The sequence below is a fragment of the Xiphophorus hellerii genome, chromosome 20 (assembly GCF_003331165.1).
Source record: "Xiphophorus hellerii strain 12219 chromosome 20, Xiphophorus_hellerii-4.1, whole genome shotgun sequence".
Taxonomy (NCBI): Eukaryota; Metazoa; Chordata; class Actinopteri; order Cyprinodontiformes; family Poeciliidae; genus Xiphophorus; species Xiphophorus hellerii.
The window spans coordinates 13,180,459-13,203,512 of record NC_045691.1 but is presented as its reverse complement, the minus strand read 5'-3'; the positions used below and the strand labels follow the sequence as shown (position 1 = coordinate 13,203,512).

The following is a 23,054-nucleotide window of genomic DNA, read 5'->3' as shown; positions in this document are numbered from 1 at the left end:
ACTTACCTTAAGCTTAAAGTTTGAATCATTCTATTCAAGGATGTTTATTGTCTCACATATTTGTTTTGGGGTTTTTTTCTTCAAAGATTATTTAGGTTCTAGTTACGTTTATTGAACAGTAAATGAACAGAAAACAGTGGAGAGAAGGGGAAGACGTGCAGCTTAGATGCTCCACCAACTGAGCCCACACAGTGCTCCACATATTTGTTTTTTTTACAGTGCTGCATTATATTAAAGAACATAATAGTACTAAGAAAGATGCTAATAAAGGCTTATTTTCAGTAGTCAGGTGATGCCAAATGCTACAAATATAAAGAAATATTTGTGCAAATATAAAGAAATATTTTTAAATGTATAATTAGAGATTTTCCCATGAAGTATTGTGTCCTGTTTATCTCCTAGTTTGTTTGTACATCAAAGTTTTGAGTCAGACTTTGTTGTGATGATTTGAAGCAGTTTAAAGCAGTATTACATTAGGCTTTCTGCATAAGAAAAGGCTTTCAGTGTTTTTCTTCAGACAATCCAGGTTTTTCATTCATAACTTATTTCATTCTAATGCTTGAGCATTTTCAAGGGGATGTTTTGCTGTTTGCTAAGCCGTTTGGCTTTAAGCTATTAATCATTCAGAAACCAATTGGTCCTAAAAGCACAAAGCATGAACCAGAGTTGTGTTTATACATAAAGGAGGACTTAGAAAATTTACAAATTTAAGTAGCTTCTTGAAAGATATAATAGTCTTTCACAATGACACCATTTGTTCTTGTTTCTTTAGTTTAATCTGTGAAAAGAACCAGTGGTAAGAGAGCGTGAACGGCAGAGTATTGTAGCACCAGCAAGGTGATTTCCAGAGATTTATTTGCAGCATATGGTTGTCAGTTTGTCCTAAAGAGGATGAGGATTGTAACTAAAATATTTTTAACAGCATTAACACAAAAATTTAAAATGTGCTTTATTCAAAACAGAACATTTATTTTGACTGCTTCTCAAATTATATATTAACTGATTAATAATAATGTCATCATATACATAGAACAGATCAATGCTAAAGGTAAGAGTTCAAGCATTTGTTGTGTGAAACGTTGTACCTTTTGTTGTTCTGCTCACTGTAGCGTAACACTGGGAGTATTATAGGCTGATACTGGCAGGTTAATTAATTTGCTTGAGCCAGCCTGCAGTCATCTTCCTAACACGCATGTTGCTTGTAGCTTGTCAACTGAAGTTTTAAAACAACAATACCTTCAAAGCGGATGGCAGTCCTTTATTTTCTACCCAATGTTTTTCCTGACCAAAAATGTTTCCAAATGGCTGAATTTATTTTTATTGTAAGTGAGGGAAAAGTGTAGGAGCCTTGATTCTGTCTTCTGACCGATAATGAGTTACAGCTGCATGGGTGGGCACAACACTGTGCTACTCTTTGGTCCATACACACAGAGAAAACAGACACTCCAGCACTTTTTTGCTTTCAAGTTAAAAGTAGGAATGACACAATGATACACAATGATACTTTGAAACAATTGCTGGTCCATAACAATCCAGCTTGACTTTCAGGAGCTGTTCATCTGCTGTAGATTATGTGGTTTGACATGATAGACATTTGTAGAGATCTTCCTATGGTCTGGTGGTGAAGACTTTCAGGTGACTCATGTTAGCAGAGATTCCTCTGTGAACTTGGTGACCTCAGAGCTTATTACTTATTAAGCTAGGTTATGTTGCTAATTGATCAAAATATTGCTTATTGTACTTTGTGGCTTGTTATCGCTTCCATTAATGCTTTATGGCTTAGATATGGGCCTGATGTAGCATTTGTCTCCATGAGCCTTATTCTTTTATCTTCCCACCCTTTTTCATGTGCGTCCCAGTCAGATACAAGAACTGGCTGAAAAAATGTTTTTAAAAATACATCATATTAAAGATTTCTACTGGTCTGAAAACTAATAACTAGAATCTAGCTTCTTGAAAGCATAAAAATAAAAACAAACAACAAAAAGGAAAAGAAAAGGACACTAGATGACAGAAGTGTTTTCTGAGTTGACGTCTGGTTGGATGTATTTGGACAAAGCTCCTCTGTAATTGCAGTGAAGAGCTGGCAGACATAATTACGTTTGAGCTGCTCCAAATAAAGGATGTTAAAGCCGGAGGAAATTCCTTTGCATGGCTCAGTTGGGGAGTCATATGAAATGTGTTTCCTTGAAGACTCACCACAGTCGCCACCGGCAGGCAGACTGCTGGAGGAAGACATGCCAAGAAGCTCCGGCTTCTGTTCAGCATCGTGACTCAAGCAGAGAGGCATTTTTACAGGCCTCTGTCTGCTTGGTGAGGTCGACTCTGACGACCACTGATTTCCCTGTGAGCCACTGACTCAGTCGCCCTGAATATGTGTGCTCTCCTACTATGCTGGGAAACCAAATATCCTCCCCACTCCTCCCCTGTAACACTAGCATATCCTTTTTTGTGCATTTCGGCTTGAGAAGATGACCCACAGTAGCTGGGAAGCAGCCAAATAGAAAACATCCTGCCTGAAATCCTAAATCTGCCTCCCGTCAGTCAGAAATAGAATCTTTTGACTTGACAGATTATTAAAGCTTTCTAATTGAACTAATCACGTTTTTATTTATCAGAAATGATGCTGCCCTGTTTTACATTTAAGCATCTAAATTTAAATTCCCTCAACGTTATGAGTTAAAATATCTTTTCCAGAGGATTTGTTTTAGCTGAATACATTTTTATTACAAAGTATTCTTGAATTCTTTTTCATGTGGAAAAGTGAGAAACAGCACACATTATTTGGTTCTTTTTATTGATTGATAATCATTGTAATCAATCCACTCCCTGCGCTAAGCTAAGTAATTGCATCACTGTGCTCACTGCCTGTTGTTTTGTTTCTCTCTCCCAGACTAAATCCTCTTTACTACAGTCACGTTTCAGGATTCAGTCCCTGAGCTTCGTCTTGCTGTGCCCTTTCTGTTCTGCGCTCTTTGTGTTCAGTCATTCCTTCACTACACCCTCCATGAGTCCCCCTACCCCTCTGATTCTCCCTGTGCCACATACAGACTGCTTTGTAAGGCATCCTCGCTCCCAAAGGGTGTCCAACCCATCCAACTCTGTGCTCTGGTGCAGCACTGTCGATTTATGAAAGTATTACAAGTTCAGACACACACAAAAAGATCGCTGGCCAGCTACATTCATACCTTAATTCATAACTCAGTTATGTAACCCGAGGAGAGAATTAAGAAGTTTAAAAGCCTTTTTTTTATTGAAAAATAGTTGTCTGGATTATACTGACCATGGATATAAAAAAACAAAAAACCCAGAAAACTGCTAGATCTGCAAATATCATGGGGACAAAGACATGCTTTTACTTCCTGTGTTAAATTACAAATTAAGCTGTTCTTTGAGTGACATTAAAGTGGAACAGTTTAATGTGAACAACCACAAAGCTGCTTATGGACACTTTCACTCTGATAAGTGGTGTGTATTATCTGCCAGTCTATTTGCATCTGATTTTAAAGTCTGTCAACTGTGCTGTGCCTTCACCATTGCTGCCTTTAATATTATTTCTAGCCTACAATACAGCTTGGACAGATTAGAGAACCCTTGGAGAATTTCACTTCAGTCTTTTTGTAGAATGCATTTATCACAACCAAAAGGATTTTATTACTTGCAGTTTTGAGGCTGGACATGTACTATGTAGAAGAAATGTGTTACTGTATAGTGTTTGCTTTTTGTTTCTTAAAATTAGCTGCTGTTAAAATGAATAAATACGCCAAATCTGTTTTCAGATACGAAGGATTATTGTTGCTCCAGATGTACAGGATGTATTTCCCGATAAAAGAAAGCTCTTTAACCTTTTGTTAAGAGCTTTGCCCACATCCTTAACTAATCCATCCGCTTTTTAATCTCAGAACAGTGTTTCTTTTATTCCCTGCTCTCCACAAAGAGGAGAGTTGAGGCGGAAGTATTGTACTGGAGGATGTTATCTTGTTTTTGTGCTATTTATTTTAGCTATGCAAACTACCTTTCCAAACTCTTTGAAAGTTAGTTTGCATTTTGATGATGGGCAAGACGAGGATGCATCATTTTACAGCAGCTTGTATGTGCAGTAATGTTTTGCTTATATGAGATGTAACATCAGGTAAGCTAGTTTGCATGCCTCCTTAGTGCCACAGTGTCTGGACACTTGGCTTACTGACTCTGTCATTGATGAACAACTGCAAAAAGAAGGATAAATAAGGTCACTTTTCTGGGACTTTTCATCTTCATCTATTGCCTTATTCTACAGTATTGTATCGACATGAACTTTATCACTTGGGTCGGTGAGGCTTGGAAGTAATTGCCTGCATTGTGTTTAAAAGGCTTTCAAAACATTGACTGAAACTGATGAACATATCTGATAGCTGATAGCACACTACAGACGGGGAACAGATAAAAGCTCTTGCGGACAGTTGTCTTCAATCGCAGATTTGTTTAGAGTTTGCATGTTTCATTTTTTGCACAGGGGAGTTTCGGACTGTTTTATGTAGATTACTGAACTGGAAGACAGATATGGACAAAAAGAGGGCAACTTTGCATGTAATAAAGACTCAAATGAATGTAGATAGTGGTAGCTTAGGTCAATTCTAAGAATACATCCTGCATGGTGTATAGTTTGTGGTACATTTTTGCATGCATTTCTGATGAACAGAGGGGTGGGATGCACCTATCAGGTTTACTGAAAGACGCACACATAAAGTGACTGTCAAAGTCTATACACCCCTGTTAGATTTTCATAATGTTATGAAAATGAGACCATGATAAATCCTTTCAACAGTGTACACATAAGTGTGCAAACCCTTAAACTAACTCTGTCTGCCAGTTAAATTCAATATAAATAACTGTAAGTGAAGTTCAGCTCCATCCTTTAGCTAACGCCATCGAAATGGTACTAAGAGTCACCATGAAGTGTGAGTCAGGAGAGCAATACAGACAAGTTCACATGAGGATTTATATTCTTTTGCACAGTGGAGATGTGGGACAAGATGGACGTTACAAAAACTGGAAATTTTTGTACAGTTTTTGAAAAGACAAGGTAGAAACTGTTCAGGGAGGCTGCCAAGAAACCAACAGGAAAACTGAAGGAGCTGCCGTACTTTATAACCGAGGCCGGGTGTATTCTGCATGTGACAACAGTTAGCAAATCATAATGTGATAGACTCCTACCAAAATAATGAATGCTCAAATAGAATGAAAAGCTTCTTAAACAAAGTTTATGGGTGTGTGTTATTGCGCTTTTCTCCCCTCCAAACAGATCTTTTTTGGTTATATTGTATGTGACATTTGTCTCGTTACAATGTAGAAAAAGGTTAAATTTAATAATATTACCATGGTCATATTTTATACATCACAGAAACCTGTTAGGGTTTCGACTTTTCGACTGCTGCTTTTAGGTTTGTAAAATCTATTGTGCTGCTGGATCACCGCCTGCAGCTTACAGGACACAAAGCAAACCAGAACTGTCTGCAGGCCTTTGCTTCCTGCATGAATAATTCACATACAGCTGAATATAGTGTGTGGGGGTGTATGTGTGTGTGTTTTGGATCAATGCAATAAGATTTCAGCGAAGCCAGTTTTTAGGGGCTTTGATCTTGGTTCATGTCTTTATCAGCAGAGTTTCTTCTTTCACAACAACATTTAGGTTTCTCTAAATAGAAGGACAGAAGTGTACATAAATTTAGGTGAATAATCGTTCTGAAGATTTTTGGACAACAAATATTATGTCCCCTGATGAAGAGAAACGTGCAGTTCAGCCTTTCTTTTTCCTTGCTGCCCTTCTTATAAGCCAGGCCGTCTATTCAGGAGAGGGATTTTCTCTAAGCCGTCACCTAGCACCGAGGCACCGACATCCATCCAGGCCTGCATGGCGCCCTGGCATGCAGCCGCAGCGTTCAACATGGGGCCTCTTGAAGTGTATGTCTTCCTGCTGCTGAAATATGGCGGGACGGAAAGAATCGGAGCTCAGTTCTCTGGGACAGAGAGTTCCAGATGAGACCTTGTGTTTTGTTTTGTTGTTTTGTGCTGCTTTGCTCCTGTAGCTGCTGTGTTTATACATAAAGGGCTTGTTCATTACATGGATTCAGAGTTCATTTTGATGCTATCATCATATTCACACATATTTACAGTTCTCAGTGGATCTATTAGAAAAGTAAACCTGTTCTTATAGCTGTACCATAAAAAATAAACCACGGCTGCAGTATGTGATCTTTTCTTTATTACCATAAACATGAGTTCCCCCTCTTACTTTGTTAGTCCCATATTAATCATAATCCACAGGGAACCTTGAGAGAATTTGAGCTTATTCTGTAGATTAGGAAGGAGATCTAAGCACACATTTCTTCATTACAAACACACCTAATCCTCTTTTCCACTTCAAACAATTTAACAATGCTGTATTATTAACTACAAATAGTGCATTGAGTAGTATAAATACTACTTCTGATGAGTGGTTGATTGTATTAGTTGTGATTGTCTCAGTTTTTGTATCTTGTCTATCACTTCTTCCCGGATTTTCTTGCTATTGAGTTCCCAAAATGCTACTGAGACAACAAGGTAACAATCCACATAACCCTGAATAAACCACCCCCATTGTTTAACATGGTGGTGGCAGTATCATGCTGGGGGGCTGCGGTGTCCCTCAACAAGGACAGGGAAGCTGGTCAGAGCTGAGAAAAAAATGGAAAATATTTAAATTTACAAACAATATTTTATTAGTTAAATCCATCCGTAGTGATCGGGGGAGCCACCGGTAGTTTAAAGAAGACTAAAAAATTATATAAAGATGTGTTTTTGAGGTGTCACGGGATGGTTTTGTTTCTTTACAGAAGCAGCACAACCTAGAAAAAGTGAGTAACTTTAACATCTCTGGGGAAAAACAAATGAAAGGAAATGTAATCTGCTGGGATTTTCTCCTCTGTTCCCATTTTCCTCTCAGTTCACTCTGCCTGCCATGTTTGGAGTTGCTGCTGTGCACCTGCGGTTGATTATTCATGGGTATTGATACAACTGAGAGCAATGGCTGGCTGCCATATTTAAAAGTCCAGAAATGCACTTGTCTTATAAAGTGAAAAAAAAAATACTACAAGAGGTTTTATTGTGAGTCTTGCAGCCTTTGTAAGCAAAGTTAGTAAAACCCATTAGCATCTTTCTAATTGTAGACATTTGATAATTTAACAAATATCTTGTCCTCTCTTTGGAACTTCTTCAGATTTAAAAACTCTTGCCCCCATTCTCAAGACCTATGTGTGCTGATCCAGCATGTACACTCAATGGCCTCTGTGTTTCAAAGTCTTGTTATAGCAGAGGAAAAGCCTGTTTTCCAGGCACCTCAGGCTCACGGACTGAACACACCATCACATGCACGTAGCAGGGTCATATATAATGTTGCACTTGTGCCGGTGGGAAGGTGGCATGTGAGAGTCTTAACAGTGGTGTTAAATCTGACTCGGTGCCCCTCAGCGCCCAACTTAAAATACAACCAACTGGGTGAGTCTTTCCTTGAAGCTATTTACCAATTTTGAGGTTGCAACAGATTCAATTCATAAACTGTCTGTGGCATATATTTCCTTCAAACTGCTTGAGAAATATTGATTGAACTGTAAATATGGGCAAGTTTAGGAGAGCAGCAGTTTTTTTGTAGCCGTTTTTGTAGCCATGAAAATCAATGTCCAACTACCTGTCTTGAATGGCACGTACTGTTCTCTCTCCTATTTTAGAAATATGGGATAAATATGCCAATTTTAATATAATGGATTACCAAATAAAAGCTTCTAAAAACAGTGATCAACAAACAAAATAAAGTATTCATTTCAAATGACTGTCGTTATGTTTTTCTGCCTCTAATCTTGGCACTAGTGATGTTAAAAATATATATATATATTTTTTAGAAAACTACAATATGTCTAAACTGCATTTATTGTCTCCTTTCATTAAATACACCTAATAAATACAAATTGGATTTTCTAACAATTTTCAGTGTGAGGTCTGACCAATTATGATTTTTTTTTAAGACTAACACGCAAATTACAAGAATTTATTTTTACTGCAGGTTATTGAGTAAAGAAGGAAGTTTTAAATCTAGCAATAAATAAATTATAATAGATTACTTATGCTTAAAACTGTATCTGATTTTATATCCAACTTAAAAGAGGGGCTTCAAGTACATGCTGTCTTGTGTTCATAATCAGTAACAGTGGGTGCTAGTTTTATAAAAAAAAAATTAAATAGAAGAAAAAATAATCAGTTTTCTTTTTACTATTTGACCAACCCATCACCAATCAGGGTGAATTAAGGGAGAGTTGACTGACTCATCAGTTGCTTCATTGGTGCCACTCTAATGGTTATAAGGATTTCAGTATTTAAATAAGTTATAAATATGAAGGTATTCAGTTCACAGTCTTTAAACATAAAGACAATGAGGAAACCAGACAATTAAACAAGAACTCATTGATAAAAGTTTTCCAAAAAAGCTGCTATTCACACCTTGAGATGCTTAACATTTTATTCTGTATTCCCTGAATGAAACCGTCTCATCTCTGGATTCGCTCTATTAAAACATGAGGATACAGGTGTGTGTACTCAAAGTCACATGAAAGTATTTATTGTGGTGTGGTAGTTATGTCTCTTGGCTCTATTATTTGTCAGATAGCTTCACTGTACACACCCTGACCAGAGAGGATTCGTGCCAGCAGCGAACATCCTTTTATCCTCCTTTATATTCTAGTGAAATGTCACTCCCAGATGTGGCCCAGGCTTGCAGCTTGTTGTCTGTGCTCCTTTTCCAATCACAGAACCCTGAACATCAAAGTTCCATTTGGTAGGATTTTTAGTTGTCCGAGTTAGCTGGATTGTGTGACTCAAGTCAGCCAGAAACTGAAAGCTATTATGCTTGTTCTGTAACACGGGTTGGGATAAATTATAAAAGTGTTGACATCACAACTCAATAGAGCAGTGGTGGAATGTGTTGGATGGGGAAAAATAAAATCTGTCACCCACGTTCATGCAGCTAAACAGATATAAGGGAGAAAAACAGCAGCCTAGAATGAACAAGTTGCATTAAAAACTGATCCTGTTAAGTCTTACTTTCTGATTTTATTATGAAACTCCTGTTGACAGAAACTCTGTCAGGTATTCCCACAAAACATGTGACTGCAAGCTATCATAACTAAAAAAACAATTAGGTTAGGGTGCTTTGACTCTGGCATGTCTCTGCAGTTGGAGGAATAACTGCCTTCACTAACAGTCAAATGTAATTATCTGATTTTCTGACACCACTCCCAGGTCGAATCTATTAGTTTAAACTGCCTGTTATTACTTGGAAGCAGTTAAATGTTTGTCTCTTCTTTGAAAGAGTTTCTAGCTAATTAGCCCTCAGGCCAGAAAAAAATAAAATTGGATTGGCCTGGCTGTGGGAGCTGAGAAATAATTCATCCTTGCGGTGAAAACAATAACAACTCATTCACACACCCAGAAACACACCTTTGTTTTTAAGAAAAAAATCAGTTTGGTAATGTTTCAAGACCTATAGGAGTTAAACGTGTTGCAACACCATCAGGCCGTTCGTGCGAAGTGTGAATCTGTTGGTGTTCAACCAAACCATCTGATTATTAAATACTTTTTCATGGTTTTGCAGCTTTCCAAAGAACATCAGAACCCTGATTTACATCCAATCTAAATGAACTGTGGCTTGTTGTGTTGCAGTCAGTGCTGGTGTTTTGCCTGAACCTGTATCTCTAGCTCCTATTATTTGGAAATTCATGAGAAGTCTTTTCATGGAGGCAGGATTTAAAGCAGCTTAGGGTATGTGATGACTTAAGGTTGCTTGAGAATACTTGAGATCCTCTGACACAAACAAAGCTTATAGAAGCTTTATGTGTGAAACCATGCGGCTGCGAACACATCTTTAACTTTGTTTTAGGACACACATGAATGTCACATTTGTAAAAAATATCAGCAGTACACATGTTTCTAACAAAAATCTCCTGTTGGCATTTAAATCCACATTTAAATTGTGCTGTAATAAAAACCTGCAGCAGTAAATTACTTAATGCAAAATGACTGGGAGATACTGTCCACAGTAATCTCTAATCTGAAAATGTTACATGATCGTAGAACATTTTTTAACCACACAAGTAATTGTCTAGGTACAGCCGTAATCCAACTCAGCTTTACATTAAATATTTATTTTGAGTTATATATTCATATTTGAGGTGAAATATATTAGTTTTGTATCTAATAATAAATTGAAAAAACACTTTTTGTTTGTATTTGCATTAACAGACTGAATTCAATTCTTCCTTTCATCATGTATCATGGGTCACTAGACTGGACCCAATAAGCATATACAATTTAAAAGACTAATTAAAGAAGAAAAAAGTATAAAGCAACCTTTTCAGATGTAATCACATTACACACTTTAATCTCTTTTATTGTCATTTCAAGAGGCAAACCAACCCAAAGATATGCATAATTGTAATGTGGAAAGAAAAGGAAACCTGGTTTTCTCATTTTCTAGAAAAGTGCTATGCCTTCATATCATACAACCTGAGCCGTAAAACCACCTCTCCCTGCAAATAGATGCAAGTCGATCCCTGGGGGTGTCTCTCTGTCAACTCTGCACATCTTGATACTAACATTTCTGCCCGCTCCTCTTTGCAACATGCATCAAGCTTAGATACAATTGGATATGGGCTTTGACTAGGCTATCCTAAAACACGTACATGCATTGATCTAAACTATTGAGCTTTATCATTGCTTTAGCACTGACTGTATTTTCAGGGAGGTGGTCCTGGTGGAAGGTGAAGCTCTTCTCTAATATCAAGTCTTTTGCATTGAAGATTTCTCTGAACTTGGCTCCGTTTAAGAAGTTGGTTGCCATCAATTTTTTTTATGAGCATAAGCCTAAATAATGGGCTGACTTCAAGTACACACCACTGACTTTTGGCAAAAAATTTGAAACTTTCTTCCCTTCCACTAAACAATAATATACTAATTTGCCTTGGTGTATTACATATTATGGTGTATTACATAAAACATATATTATATCATCCATACATCACAAATATGAGCATGAACATGACAAAGTGTTGTATGTTTCACTTTAACCTGGCATGTATGTACATGTTATGCCGAAGCATCAAAGAAAGCAAAAGTGTGACTCATTGGAAGATTAGTTCCAAAACCTGACATCAAATAAAAAGGAGCGATCTTTTATCTGTCACTTGTCTAATTGCTTTACCATACAAGTAATGGAGCCATACATTTTATTTAAAAAGGCCCGATGAACTCAGAAGATGGCTGGAAGAATAGAGGTTGGATTTTTCCGTTGGTGGGAACAAAGATTCTCATAAATTTTTTCCATCATGGATCTAAATTCACCTCATTCAACTTTCATAATCTAAGCAGTCAGTGTCTATATTGAAATATGATCTGTGATATAACACAAGGGGAAACGAGGCTGTCTTTTTTTTTTCTGACAAATTGTAGCCTTCAGCTGAACAGTGACAGGTGCCAGACATCTTAGAGGCAACATGTGGCGGTTGCTGTCACATAGCAACACCAAAACTCCTGCTGTTATTGTGTCTGTGTCATTTCTGCTTTATAGGGGTTATATTTAACACTGTCTGTCCTCTCAGGGCATAGAGCAGAAGAATCATCCAGCAGTGAATTATCGTCCTCTGTGCACCGTTTACATGACTGAGTGAGTCAAGAATTCATCAGCTTGAATATCAGATGCTGCCTTCAATGGGTGGAAGATGTGGTGATAATGGATTATGGTGTGTGGTCGAGTTAGGAGTGTTTATCGGTATCATTCAGGGAGGCAGAGCAGAGAAATGAAATGAGCTCTGACCTTGATATTTTGTCTCCTTGGCAGAGGCCCCTGAGCAGCCAGACGGTAGGCTCCTGAGCTGCGTCACATACTCGTCTGATCCATTTCACATGACTGCTTCATTAGCGTGCTACACATGTGTCTCTGAGGAGTAAGGGAGAGGCTATAGATTACAGGGTCCTGACAGTCAATCGATGACCTACTATGATGGGTCTGCTCAGGGGAAGAATAATTTGTTCACTATTTTACGTCTCTGTTCAGCAGATGTACGTTTCCTGAAAGCTCCACATTGAAAGCTAAAGTCACTGAACCACAGCGCTGCTGTAGTCAGTGGAAGGAGGCCAGCTAATGTTGCTGTCAGCGAGAAGACGTTACAGACACGCCTATGGAGTTCCCTCAGAGAAATCACATGTTTTCTGCGCATTTATCAAAGCTGTATATGACATCATTTCATACAGGTCACATAAACTTCGTAAAGTATTTGTCCTGCATGCAGCCACACCCATTTTTAATTTCCTGTTTCACTAATGCTTGCAATCCGGTGAAATGATTGCCATAGTCCTAATAAAATCTAAAATATTTTAATCATCTAAAGTGGTAGAGATAGAGAACATGCTAATTTCTGATTTTACTTTAATTTTAGACCAATTTTCAACATAAATATATGAGAAGCAAAGCATACTGTGATTATATGCTATAAAAGAAGATACAGTAGTACTTACTGTACATTCCTTCAGTTTTAGATTTTATGTGAAACTGAATGGGAACGGATTCATGGCTTTAATTTTTTGTACAAATATGTTTCACAATAAATAAATAAATTATAGTGGCAGATCATCTTCCTCCAGAGATCCATAGCCCATAGCTATTTTTCACAAATCTGATCATTGGCATGAAAGTAGTTCCTGAAAGAACACCATAAAAAGTCAGTATTTATGGCAGAAAACCCTACTCATCAAAATGAACATGCATATAGATATATTTGCACAAGAATAACTTATATTATCTTTACAAATTTAGTGTGTCGAATGTAAACATAAATGTCCAATAGTCGAGAATTGAAACAGTAAACTTTAAATTAAACAGGGCTAAAATAATTGCCTGAGGACTAGCAGTGGTTTAGTCTTGTCTTACACAAAGGATCCTTGTTTCAGCCTTTAATTTGACATCTGATTCATAGACTCACACTTTCCACAGCATCATATAATTTAAACAGGGTGTTGTCTGGCTGCAGATTTTATTTGCAATGAGCCACATAGGCTTTGGGGTATTACACAAAGCCACACCTCAGTGTTTTCCTCAGGGCCTTTTAGGTATTTACTCTGTGTTGCATAACTTTCCACCCTTTGGAATTCCAGCAACTCATAAATGTTTGATCTTCAAAATTATTAGTATGTTGACTCCATCAGAAAGAAAAAGAATCAGTGTGATCAAAAAGAATCAAGCTAGAGAAGATTATCAAATTTGGATGCTAACAGGATGTGTTAGAGCTGATCTGGGTCCTCCAGCGCAGCGATGGGACAACTCAGGCATCTCGCGTGCAAACATAGGTCCCAGACACACTCCAAAAGGGAAGGAGTTGGAGGAACATTATTGTTAAACAGACAAAACAATTTATGAGAAATTATCTGTTGGGTCTCAGGCACTTTCCCTTGCTGTGTTGCAACAGGCTTGTCATAACATACAATTATTATATTTCAGATGGAGAATTAGATTAGATATTTGAAAACATGTGCAATGACTCAAATATTTAACAGTCTTTCTTATTTACTTATTTATTTTTTATCTAGCTGATGTGAGAAATAAAACACAACTACTTCATGTGTTTCTGCAGCTCTAGGCCTTTCTGTGAGGCCATAGTTATGGTGCTGTGAAGACGTATTAGTCACCTTGCAGATATCTTCTGTTTTTGATTCTTATCACACTGAAATGGGTCAGTCCAAACAATATAACCACAGTAAACACAGAAATAAGTTTTCAACTTGTGATTAAATTTTTAATTCAATTCAAAGATTTTTAGACACAAAAATGACACGTTTTACGAGGTGTTCATTCTGTTACATCTGGCAAGAAATAACAGCATGTCAGAAGAACAGCATTTGTGTGATGATCTGGCCTGGTATGCTGCTTCAGATCATCACACATGATCATTTTCCCTGCCAGAAAGGCACTCGATGCACCGTGTTGTGACGGTATTGTCTCACACAATGCCGTCACAACACAGTGACGGTACCAATAAATATGAAAAAAAAAACATATTCTTTGAAAACATTACATTCTGCAGCTTTAAGAAGACAAAACAATTCTGTTTCATTCAGAGTAAACTGAGCTTCGCTCAGCAGGACCGACTCTGTTCAGACTGTTCCCTCTGTGGGACTATTCCCACTTCTATTATTCGTGGATGTAGAAGTGTTGAATGTTTGTAGATACTTTATTTTGTGCACTTCTGTGCACAAAAGTCCACCATTGAATGGTTTAAAGAAAAAACATAAGACAAAATGAAAATTTTGGGTCGACCTAGTCAAAATCCAGACCTAAATTAATATGAGATGCTTAAAAACCCTCTAATGTGACTAAATCAAAACAATTCTGCAAAGAAGAGTGAGGCAAAATTATTTAACAGGGATGGAAAAAACCTACTGCCACTTACCCAAAACAATTCATAGCTGTTGTTGCTGCTGAAGGTGGTACAAAATGTTATTGGGTTTAAGGGCAGAGCTTAGCTATAAAGCAAGCCTGACCCAAACCCAACCCAAAATTTTGGCCGGTCTGGCTAAAATCATATTCTTGATGGTTGGGTCAATCTTCTGTGATGGGTTTTTATTAAGCCTGTAATACATACAACACAAAGAAAACAAAACGAGAATGCACAATATAAAGATATGTTAAACAACTTATCTCTATAAGAGCAGTAGGTAGTGTACCCCGTTGAAGAAAGAAAGTCAGTCAGCGAAGTTAATTAGATTGCGACAAGTGCAGCACAACTAAAACACACGGTGCCCTGCCTTGTACCGCTCCTATCAATCACACATATCAGAAGATTTACACATGACTCATCTGCAGAGACAACAAGCGACAGAATAGAGCTGGAAGATGTCAAACATAAGCTTAAAATGGAAAGAAGTTACAGTACTAAGCTAGCAGAGTTCAAAATCAGATGTCTGGAAGCATTTTAAACGAGTTTACTTTGGGCTCAGGCCTCTAATTAGAGTTAATTAGTAAGTCGGATCGGGCTCTGACATAATGTCTATTGGCTTGGAGTGAACCAGGTTGGATTTTTTAGGCCTGATCTAAACTCTATTTATGGCACAATTACTTGTTTTCAAATTGGGCCATGTGGGTTTGAAAATATTTTTCCCCTTAATAACTTCAGTCATAATTTGAAAGCAGCACTTTGCATTTACTCAGGTTATATTTCTTTGCAATTAAAGTTTAATAGAGAAATATTTAAAAGAAACAGATAAGTGAAAACAGTTGAATTATACAAGTGAATGAAATACTTTTTCACAACATTGCACGTTAGATTTTGATTTACTTTTGGGAGACATCTGAAAGAATTTGTTTGGCAGTAAACAAATGTCTTTGAGCTGACACAGACTCCAACCCTCCCGCTGTTTTTGTCCTTGTAAGGAGAATCCTGGTGTTTTCGTTTTGACTCAGTCACGCCAAAGGTACAGGAAGATGTCTCACAGAGAAAACATTTTTATTTTAATACTTTGGCTTTATTTGGCTTTGTTAACTATCCACTTTAAATAACATGGAAAAAGCTGCCACTTTAATAACAAAGCGGACTCTAATACATTTGAAAGATAATATAAATAGCTTTGACACACATATTTCGGATTAAGTTTCCCTCTTGATGGGCATTTAATTGCATTGTACTGTTATCACTTCCAGTTCAGGTGAGAACTGAAAAGGCCATACCGGAGGCCCAATTAAGTGACAACACAAGTGATGAAAATGCTGTGACAAGCAGCGTCTGTGGAGATTGTGGTGCAGCTGTGAACTCCGGTGACCTCAGCCAGAGGTCTGCGGCAGACTGACCGAGTGCTGTGAACAGAGTGTAGCACCACTGCCAGCATTTTGTTTAGAACAGGGCTTTCTGGAGCGATCTGGCGAGGCCTGCTAAGGAGTACTTCTTTCTAATTAGACAGAGCACATTCAATGGCTTCTGAATAAAAACAAAGCTGAGTTTTGTTGGCAAAGTGGATTTCTAGTGACACATGTTCCACCTTCAGGCTATATTTTTGCTTCTCCATGGCAAAAGCTATGGGTAAGTAATGTTATGTAATCTCTCTCTCATGTAGTAAACATATATGTTCTGGCATGTACACTGCCTCACCCAGTCTTTTCTAACTCTCACACTCAGAAACTCCATTTTTATTCTAACCCCCCTCAATATGGCATAGAATGACTCATCCTCACATGGCGATCTGACAGTGTTTTCACTTCACACGCTATAATGAGTTTTTCCTTCATTTGAACTCTGCACTCTCACTGGAAACCTTTTTGACTTAGCTTGGTTTCTGTCTCATATCACACAAGATGAGTGTGTATTGGGGCCATACTCCATACAGAAGGCTAAGCCCTCTGGGGTTTGTATGCAGTACACACAGCAAGACAATGAAATTGGCTGCTAATTTTGTTTAAATACAGCTGCTGTGGTCAAGAGGAGTAATATGACAAGAGGGGAAGCAAGAGGGGAAAACCAGAACTCCATATTTAATTATAGCATACAGCTAATCGGAGGCTCTGGTGCTTTATTATTAGCATTGGTTGAATGTTTTCCCCACTTGTGGACTGATTGCCAGGAGCTTAGTTAGGGAAATTAATGTTTTTCCTGCAAAAGAATCCTATTATACCAATGAAAACATTGGTATAATATTTTCATTACTGTATACCAAAAAATCATTATGGCAAACATGCCATAATAAACACTTCACATCACAAATTTTAAGTGAACATTTGATGATAAACAACAATATGTTGGCTTTTAATTATTCTTCTCACAGGGCATAAAGGCAGATGGTTTCATTTCCGATTTCTAATGGTGTACCTCAAGGGTCTGTTGTAGGAGCAAATCAGTTCATGCAGTTATCAGTCAACAGTGCTGATAACTGTCTCGCACTGGGCTCTATTGTCAAAGTAATATTTAATTTCAGTCAGTTTATTTGTAAGTTAAAGAAGAAGTAAATGAAATAACCAGATATTTTCAACTGTCAGATAATCTTTAATAATCTAAAAAAACTGTTGGTGTTTTCATAATATGTTTCTGCAGTATGGCCGCCATTGCTAGGCTCTCTTTATGGAATGGAGTTTAGATCAGGCCTTTTTTTCACAGGTAGTATAATTTAATCTGGCATCATATTGCAGTTGTATGTTTCCATATATGAAACTGGAATCACAAAAAAAGTGGCATAAACGACTTTAGCTACTACACCAGCATGTACACTTAGACTTGGTTTACAAGACAGAGGAATCAGGTGGTGACCATAATTAGACAATAAATCTTTTGGAAATTCAAAAATCCAATCTTTTTCCAATTAGTAAACACACCATACTAAGCACTAATGGCAATGCACTCTTAGATTTGGATACTGTTGGGAGAGAAGACTCAAAGTTATTTACTGTCAGTATTAGTGATGTGTTCAAAATGAAGTCAAGGGAAACTTGAAAACTGTGTTGAGAAGTGATAGGGACTCATTTCATGCTACATGCCTTAAACTGTGTAACATTTAAGGCCTGTTTTAGCAACGATGAAATGCTATTCTTTATAGTAAAATTGCTGTCTAAGAATACAAAGCGCATTAACTCTTTGACATATTGCAATGGAAGATCTAAATTTACAAGTGAAAAAAATATCATAAAGGTTTCACAGCATTTATGGCACTTTATTTTGAAAACATTTAACCCCTTTGTCATGATCAAATATTGGCATGCAGTATACTACTTTTAAAAGTATAATAAAACTGACTTTTCTGAACATATTCTGAATAAAAGGTCCTTGTCTTCATTGGATTTTTATTTCACAACAATCCCCAGATCTATAACATCATCTTAGAAGGTTTTAAACCTCACTCGAATCCAGAATATTAATACTCTGATGTTCCTCTAAATTTATTTATGGTAAAATGAGAAGGATTACTTTTGTAGGGGTTCGTTATGGAGCCCAACATGAACTAAATACTTGACCTCCAAAGTCTCTTTTGGAAAGCAAAAATCTTTTCCAACCTAAAACATCCTAAGTACTGGACCACTAGATGATCTCCTTATAATCACCATTTAGCCTAAATCTCACACAGACACCAGCAAATACACTCTTTCTTTAAGTGTATTTTCTCATATGATTTCCTGAGCCTGTAACTGAAGATGTAAGTTACAGTTGGGTAAAATTATAATTCAATCATCCATTATACTGTAATGAAAAAGTACATTTCTATGTCAATTTAATTTACACAAATCTTAGTCACTCTGATGGAATTTAACAGACGCAAACGAGAAGCATATCTCCCACTCCTCAGATGTGATGATGAACAAATGGAGCATGTTAGCATGAAGGAATTCAGGCTGCAGCAGAAACACTCCACCCTCCAGTCACCCAAGAGTCCCAGCAGTATTCATGAGCAATGTTTGTTGTGTTTGAGGAAAGACCAGCTTTCCATTCATCCTTGTGAGTTTTTATTGAACCAGTGAAGACAACAAAGGAGGAAGAGGACAAAAGGGTGGAAATAGAGGGGGCAGTGGGTGTGATGCCACACTGTCAGGGGCGCTTTGTAATCAGAGATGGGAGTGTTATTCTGCAAAAGTACCATTAAGGCATACGTTGGGCCTCTGGGGGACTAGATTCAGCAGTAAAAGTGACCCACCTCTGTTATCTGTGCTGTGTGTTGTAGATGGGAGGAGGAGCTGTCCAAGCGAGAGCAACTGGAATCCACTGTGGAATCCCTACAGCAGGTTTGGAAACATAAACATTGAAATATGTTCTGTGACCTTACACACAAACAGATATTTGACATCTTTCCACCATTATAAGATTATAGGAAAACAAGCAGCCTCAGAATAGGGAAACTGAGGCTACATGGAGCAGGATAAGCCAGCAGCATGTGTCCGATCAGAATAACCTCATTACAAAGCCATCAGAAGAGGCTGCTGGCCGAGATGTACTGGAGATAGAAACGTTAAACACCACCAACAGCCTGCAAGTATGCTGCTGCTCGGAGCAGGAAAAAGGAAGTAGATGTAGAGGAAATGAAGTTAAAGTGTATCACCTTAAAGCTGTTACACAACACAAAGGGCCGCCCCAGCTGGTAATAGTCCTTCATCTTTTTGGCATCCTCTCCCTTTTCTGCTTCTGCACCAATCAATCTGTGGCTGCATGCATGTTTGTCTTATAGTCTGGATCAGCAAAACGCCAGGTAGAGAGGTGGACTGCCGAAGCCCCCTGAGGGTTTTAACCTTGCAGTGCACGCCGACACGTCGATGTATAAATGTAGAGGGAATCTGTTAGAAGTAAAGTCAGCGCAAATGGCCATTTCTTGTTCAGGGAGCAGAGCCAGCGGAATCAGTGTGCTAACTAAAAACAGGAGCATAACCCGGCATTTGCCAAACAATAGTTTACTGTATTTATTTTATAAATGTCTTAAAACGACTGGAAACCATGTTTACTCAGATGCCTGTTTGATTCGAAATTATAGAAAGGCCAAATTTGAGGCTGTGGATTAAATTACATGTGCAGAACGTTTGCAGAATTCCTTTAATTTGGCACGTAACCTTGCTGCTTATATACAGGAATGCAAAAAACAAAGTACATCTTGTGTTCCTTTGAAAGACTCCATGAAAGTTTGACCCAAATTTTCATTAACCAGATGCTAGTTGTATCCACATAATTACTTAAAAGACAAGAGAGAGGCTTATCTGCCAGTAAACTTGTGAGAACATCACCATGTGACACTTTATCCCTGGGTAATAAAGTTAACTACTTTTAAAGTTGATGTAACTTTTTTTAAAAAACTAAATTAAAACTTCATTAGACTGTAATCATGGCCAAGCTAATCTAGATGTAGTTTAGCATGATTTACAACTATTTTGAAGTCTTGTATCTCAAAATCTACTGAATTCCTTCTGGTGTCGGCCATCTAGAGCGCCCAGGAGTCGTCAGAGATCCAGGATGAGCTGAACGAGAAGGTGGACAGACTGAAGGCTGAGCTCGTGGTCTTCAAGAGCCTGATGAGTGACGTAAGTATTTACTCACTGCTATGATGACGTCAACGTCTTTCCCTTAAGTCTTACAAAGTTTCCCTTTCATACATAAAAACCTGTGACAGCTATTCAACTCAAAGCACTGATTACAGCAGCATTTACAACTGTTTTCCCAGGATTTTATCAGAATAATGTTCTCATTTTTATTGGTTTGAATAGCAACACACACCCTTCCTTCTTTCCTTCCTTTATTATTTGGAAACATGAAAATGTGAATTGCCATAAAACCCCTAAGATAAACATTCATTGAACTGAAAAGAGGCTTTAGATCTATAGCACTTCCTGCCCCCTGCCAGTCTGTATTGTTTCCAAACAGGTGTGCCCTGGTGCGATTGTACAGTTAAAATACACTACAGCATTCACAGCTGTTGTTTGGACACAAATAAACAGCCAGGCTGTGTTATTTTTAGAAAATCTCTATTGTTTATGTTGCTTATCTTTACATTCCCATCTGCTTGCTGTCAAATTTTCATGTTATTTTTTGTTCTTTACTTCATCCCTGATGTGTGAATGCAGAGACTGGTAAGTGCCAGAAGATTATCTAGGAGGCCTAGATTATTTATGTGTTTTAGAAATTATTCAGTGTGTGGGCGTGTGTGTATGTGGTTGACGTGACTTTGACTTTGTTGATTCGACATTGGCTGCATTAGAACAGAGTTTGTCCTTTACAGCTTGCTGTCCGCTCCTAAAATCTAATGGGTTTCTACTTTTTAGAAAGATTTTATTGAAACATTGTTGTTTTTTAAAATAATAAAACTTTTATCACTGTGCAACAGTGAAAGTTTTTTGAAGTAACAGGATGACAAGCTTCCAGTTTTAATCTGTTAACACCAAGTCTTCCGAAATGTCAAAAACAATATCTCAGAAATAAAAATCAATATTGACAGCTACGAACTCACGCTGATGTGTGCCTATAAAAGAGAATCCATTATTTTTTATTACAAACCCTTTATGAAGTTGCAGAATTGGTAAATAAAAGAGTAAAGGTAATAGTTAAATGTTAATTATTTTTCCTGTCATTAAACGCCCAATTAGCACTCAGAAAAAGCTAAATGTCCTGCGTAAATTGTGTGAATACCCCTTAAAAATAAGAGCTGGAATGCTGCCATCCTGTCCCTACGTCCAGCATCATGTAGTGGAGGTCTAATTCATCCAAAAAATGTCAAACAAGTATAAAGAAAAATGCTGAACTTATCATCAAAATGCTCTCCACCCTTTTGCAGCAAATGACTGACCTGGACTCAAAGATCCAGGAGAAAGCCAGGCGGGTGGACATGGACATCTGCAGGCGTATTGACATCACAGCCAAGCTGTGCGACGTGGCTCAGCAACGCAACTCGGAGGACATGTCGAAAATGTTCAACGTCAGCCCCGCCAGGTCGCTCCCAGAGAAGGCAAGTCTCTGTGTGATTGTGTTCTGTGAGAAAAGCTGACAGCAAATGCAGCAAAAAAATATGAATTCTTCTGCAGAGGAAACATTCAGCTCAAATGAAATCAGAGCTGCCAGTCGCTCATAATATTGCAACTGATCCTTATACCTCAAGCTGATTCTGCACTTACTGACCTCTCTGAAAGGTGCAGGCATGCATGCTCACTAATGTACTCAAAACTGTCTGAATGGGTTTTCTTTGTTGTTGTTGTTATTTTTTGCATAAAATAAATGGCATACAAGTTTGCTAGTTTGGTGAATATTGATATTATATTATACCCTATACCTTTTAAACTAAAGTCATCTCTGCTCATCAAATTTTCACTTGACATTATTTCTATTTTCCGTTCATTTCCTGGTGTTGAAATCTTCCATTATATTTGTTTCATGTGCTGCACTGTAGACCTACAATCAACTTGCATATATGTGTTCAAATAAATTGTATCTATTCTGCTCAAAAGCTAAAAATGTATCTGAATCAACGCTGAGTGTTTTGGACTTCGATAACACATACTTAGCTGGCTAACCTTTGCATTAAAATGCTTAAAAATTGAGAAAACACATGATTAGAGTATTTGCAATGCATGGAAAGAACTGAAAAGCAGCTTTGTGTCTGCAATTTCTCACACCTTTTACAAAAAATAAAAACTGATCGGCTTCAAAGGGATGAAAAATAGAAATTTTTCAGTGTTTTCTTCAAACAGAACAAATGATAATTGTTAAAACGGGCAATAATGGGATTAAAAAATGTAACATTAATGTACAGTGGAGATTGTAGTCAGTCATCTGATTTATAAAAAATGCAACAAAGTACATGTATATGGGTCATTTTTGAGTCTAATGAACAGAAGTAGAACAAAAAATAAAATGAACTCAATGGGTTAATTACTTCAACTGTTGTTTTAGGCCAAATGAGGGCTGCAGTCAATTAGAAAAAGGGAAAAAAGGTCTTCTTTAAAAATTTTAACAATATAATTTAAACAGTGTCAATATTCTTGTGTTTAAGCCCAATTTGTGTCTTCATGTGTTCTGTAGGGTGCTGCAGCGTGCTGCAGGAGAAAGGAACGTAAGACCGTCTCCGATGAGGAGAACTCGGAGATGGACGCTGAGCCAAGCACTTCTGAGGAGGAGGTTCCTGGATCGCTCAACATCACTGACGAGATGAAACGCATGCTCAACCAGCTGTGAGTGACACCTCAATCCCCAATAAACTACCACACACCAAAGCCAAATGACTTTCTAGACATTGTTGTGTGAGAGTGTGTGTTCTTTCATCTCCCTCTGCTGTTAATTTGAAATATTGCAACCAATGGGCTGCATGCTTAGCAGAGCTGTAGCCTTTTATGTTGGCGTTCATATGCTTTTTTGTACTGGCAATTAACTGAGGAGCTACAGTGGCTGCTTCCCTTACTGCTATTCTTCTCTTTGAACTTATCTGTGACATTTTAATTTTCCTCTTTGCCTTCAACCTTTGCTGAACCTGCTGGCTGTTACACCTTTCTATGCTTT

The 23,054-nt window shown here is 37.7% G+C and overlaps 1 protein-coding gene across 1 annotated transcript in view; it reads left to right on the top strand.

Moving 5' to 3' along the window:
- The window catches only part of iffo2b (intermediate filament family orphan 2b), a 28,343-nt gene that overhangs the window by 970 nt on the left and 4,319 nt on the right, over positions 1-23,054 (top strand). The window contains 4 exon segments of the mRNA XM_032549302.1: positions 18,751-18,811; positions 19,997-20,092; positions 21,340-21,510; positions 22,581-22,729. Coding sequence (XP_032405193.1) covers positions 18,751-18,811; positions 19,997-20,092; positions 21,340-21,510; positions 22,581-22,729 — 477 coding nt within the window.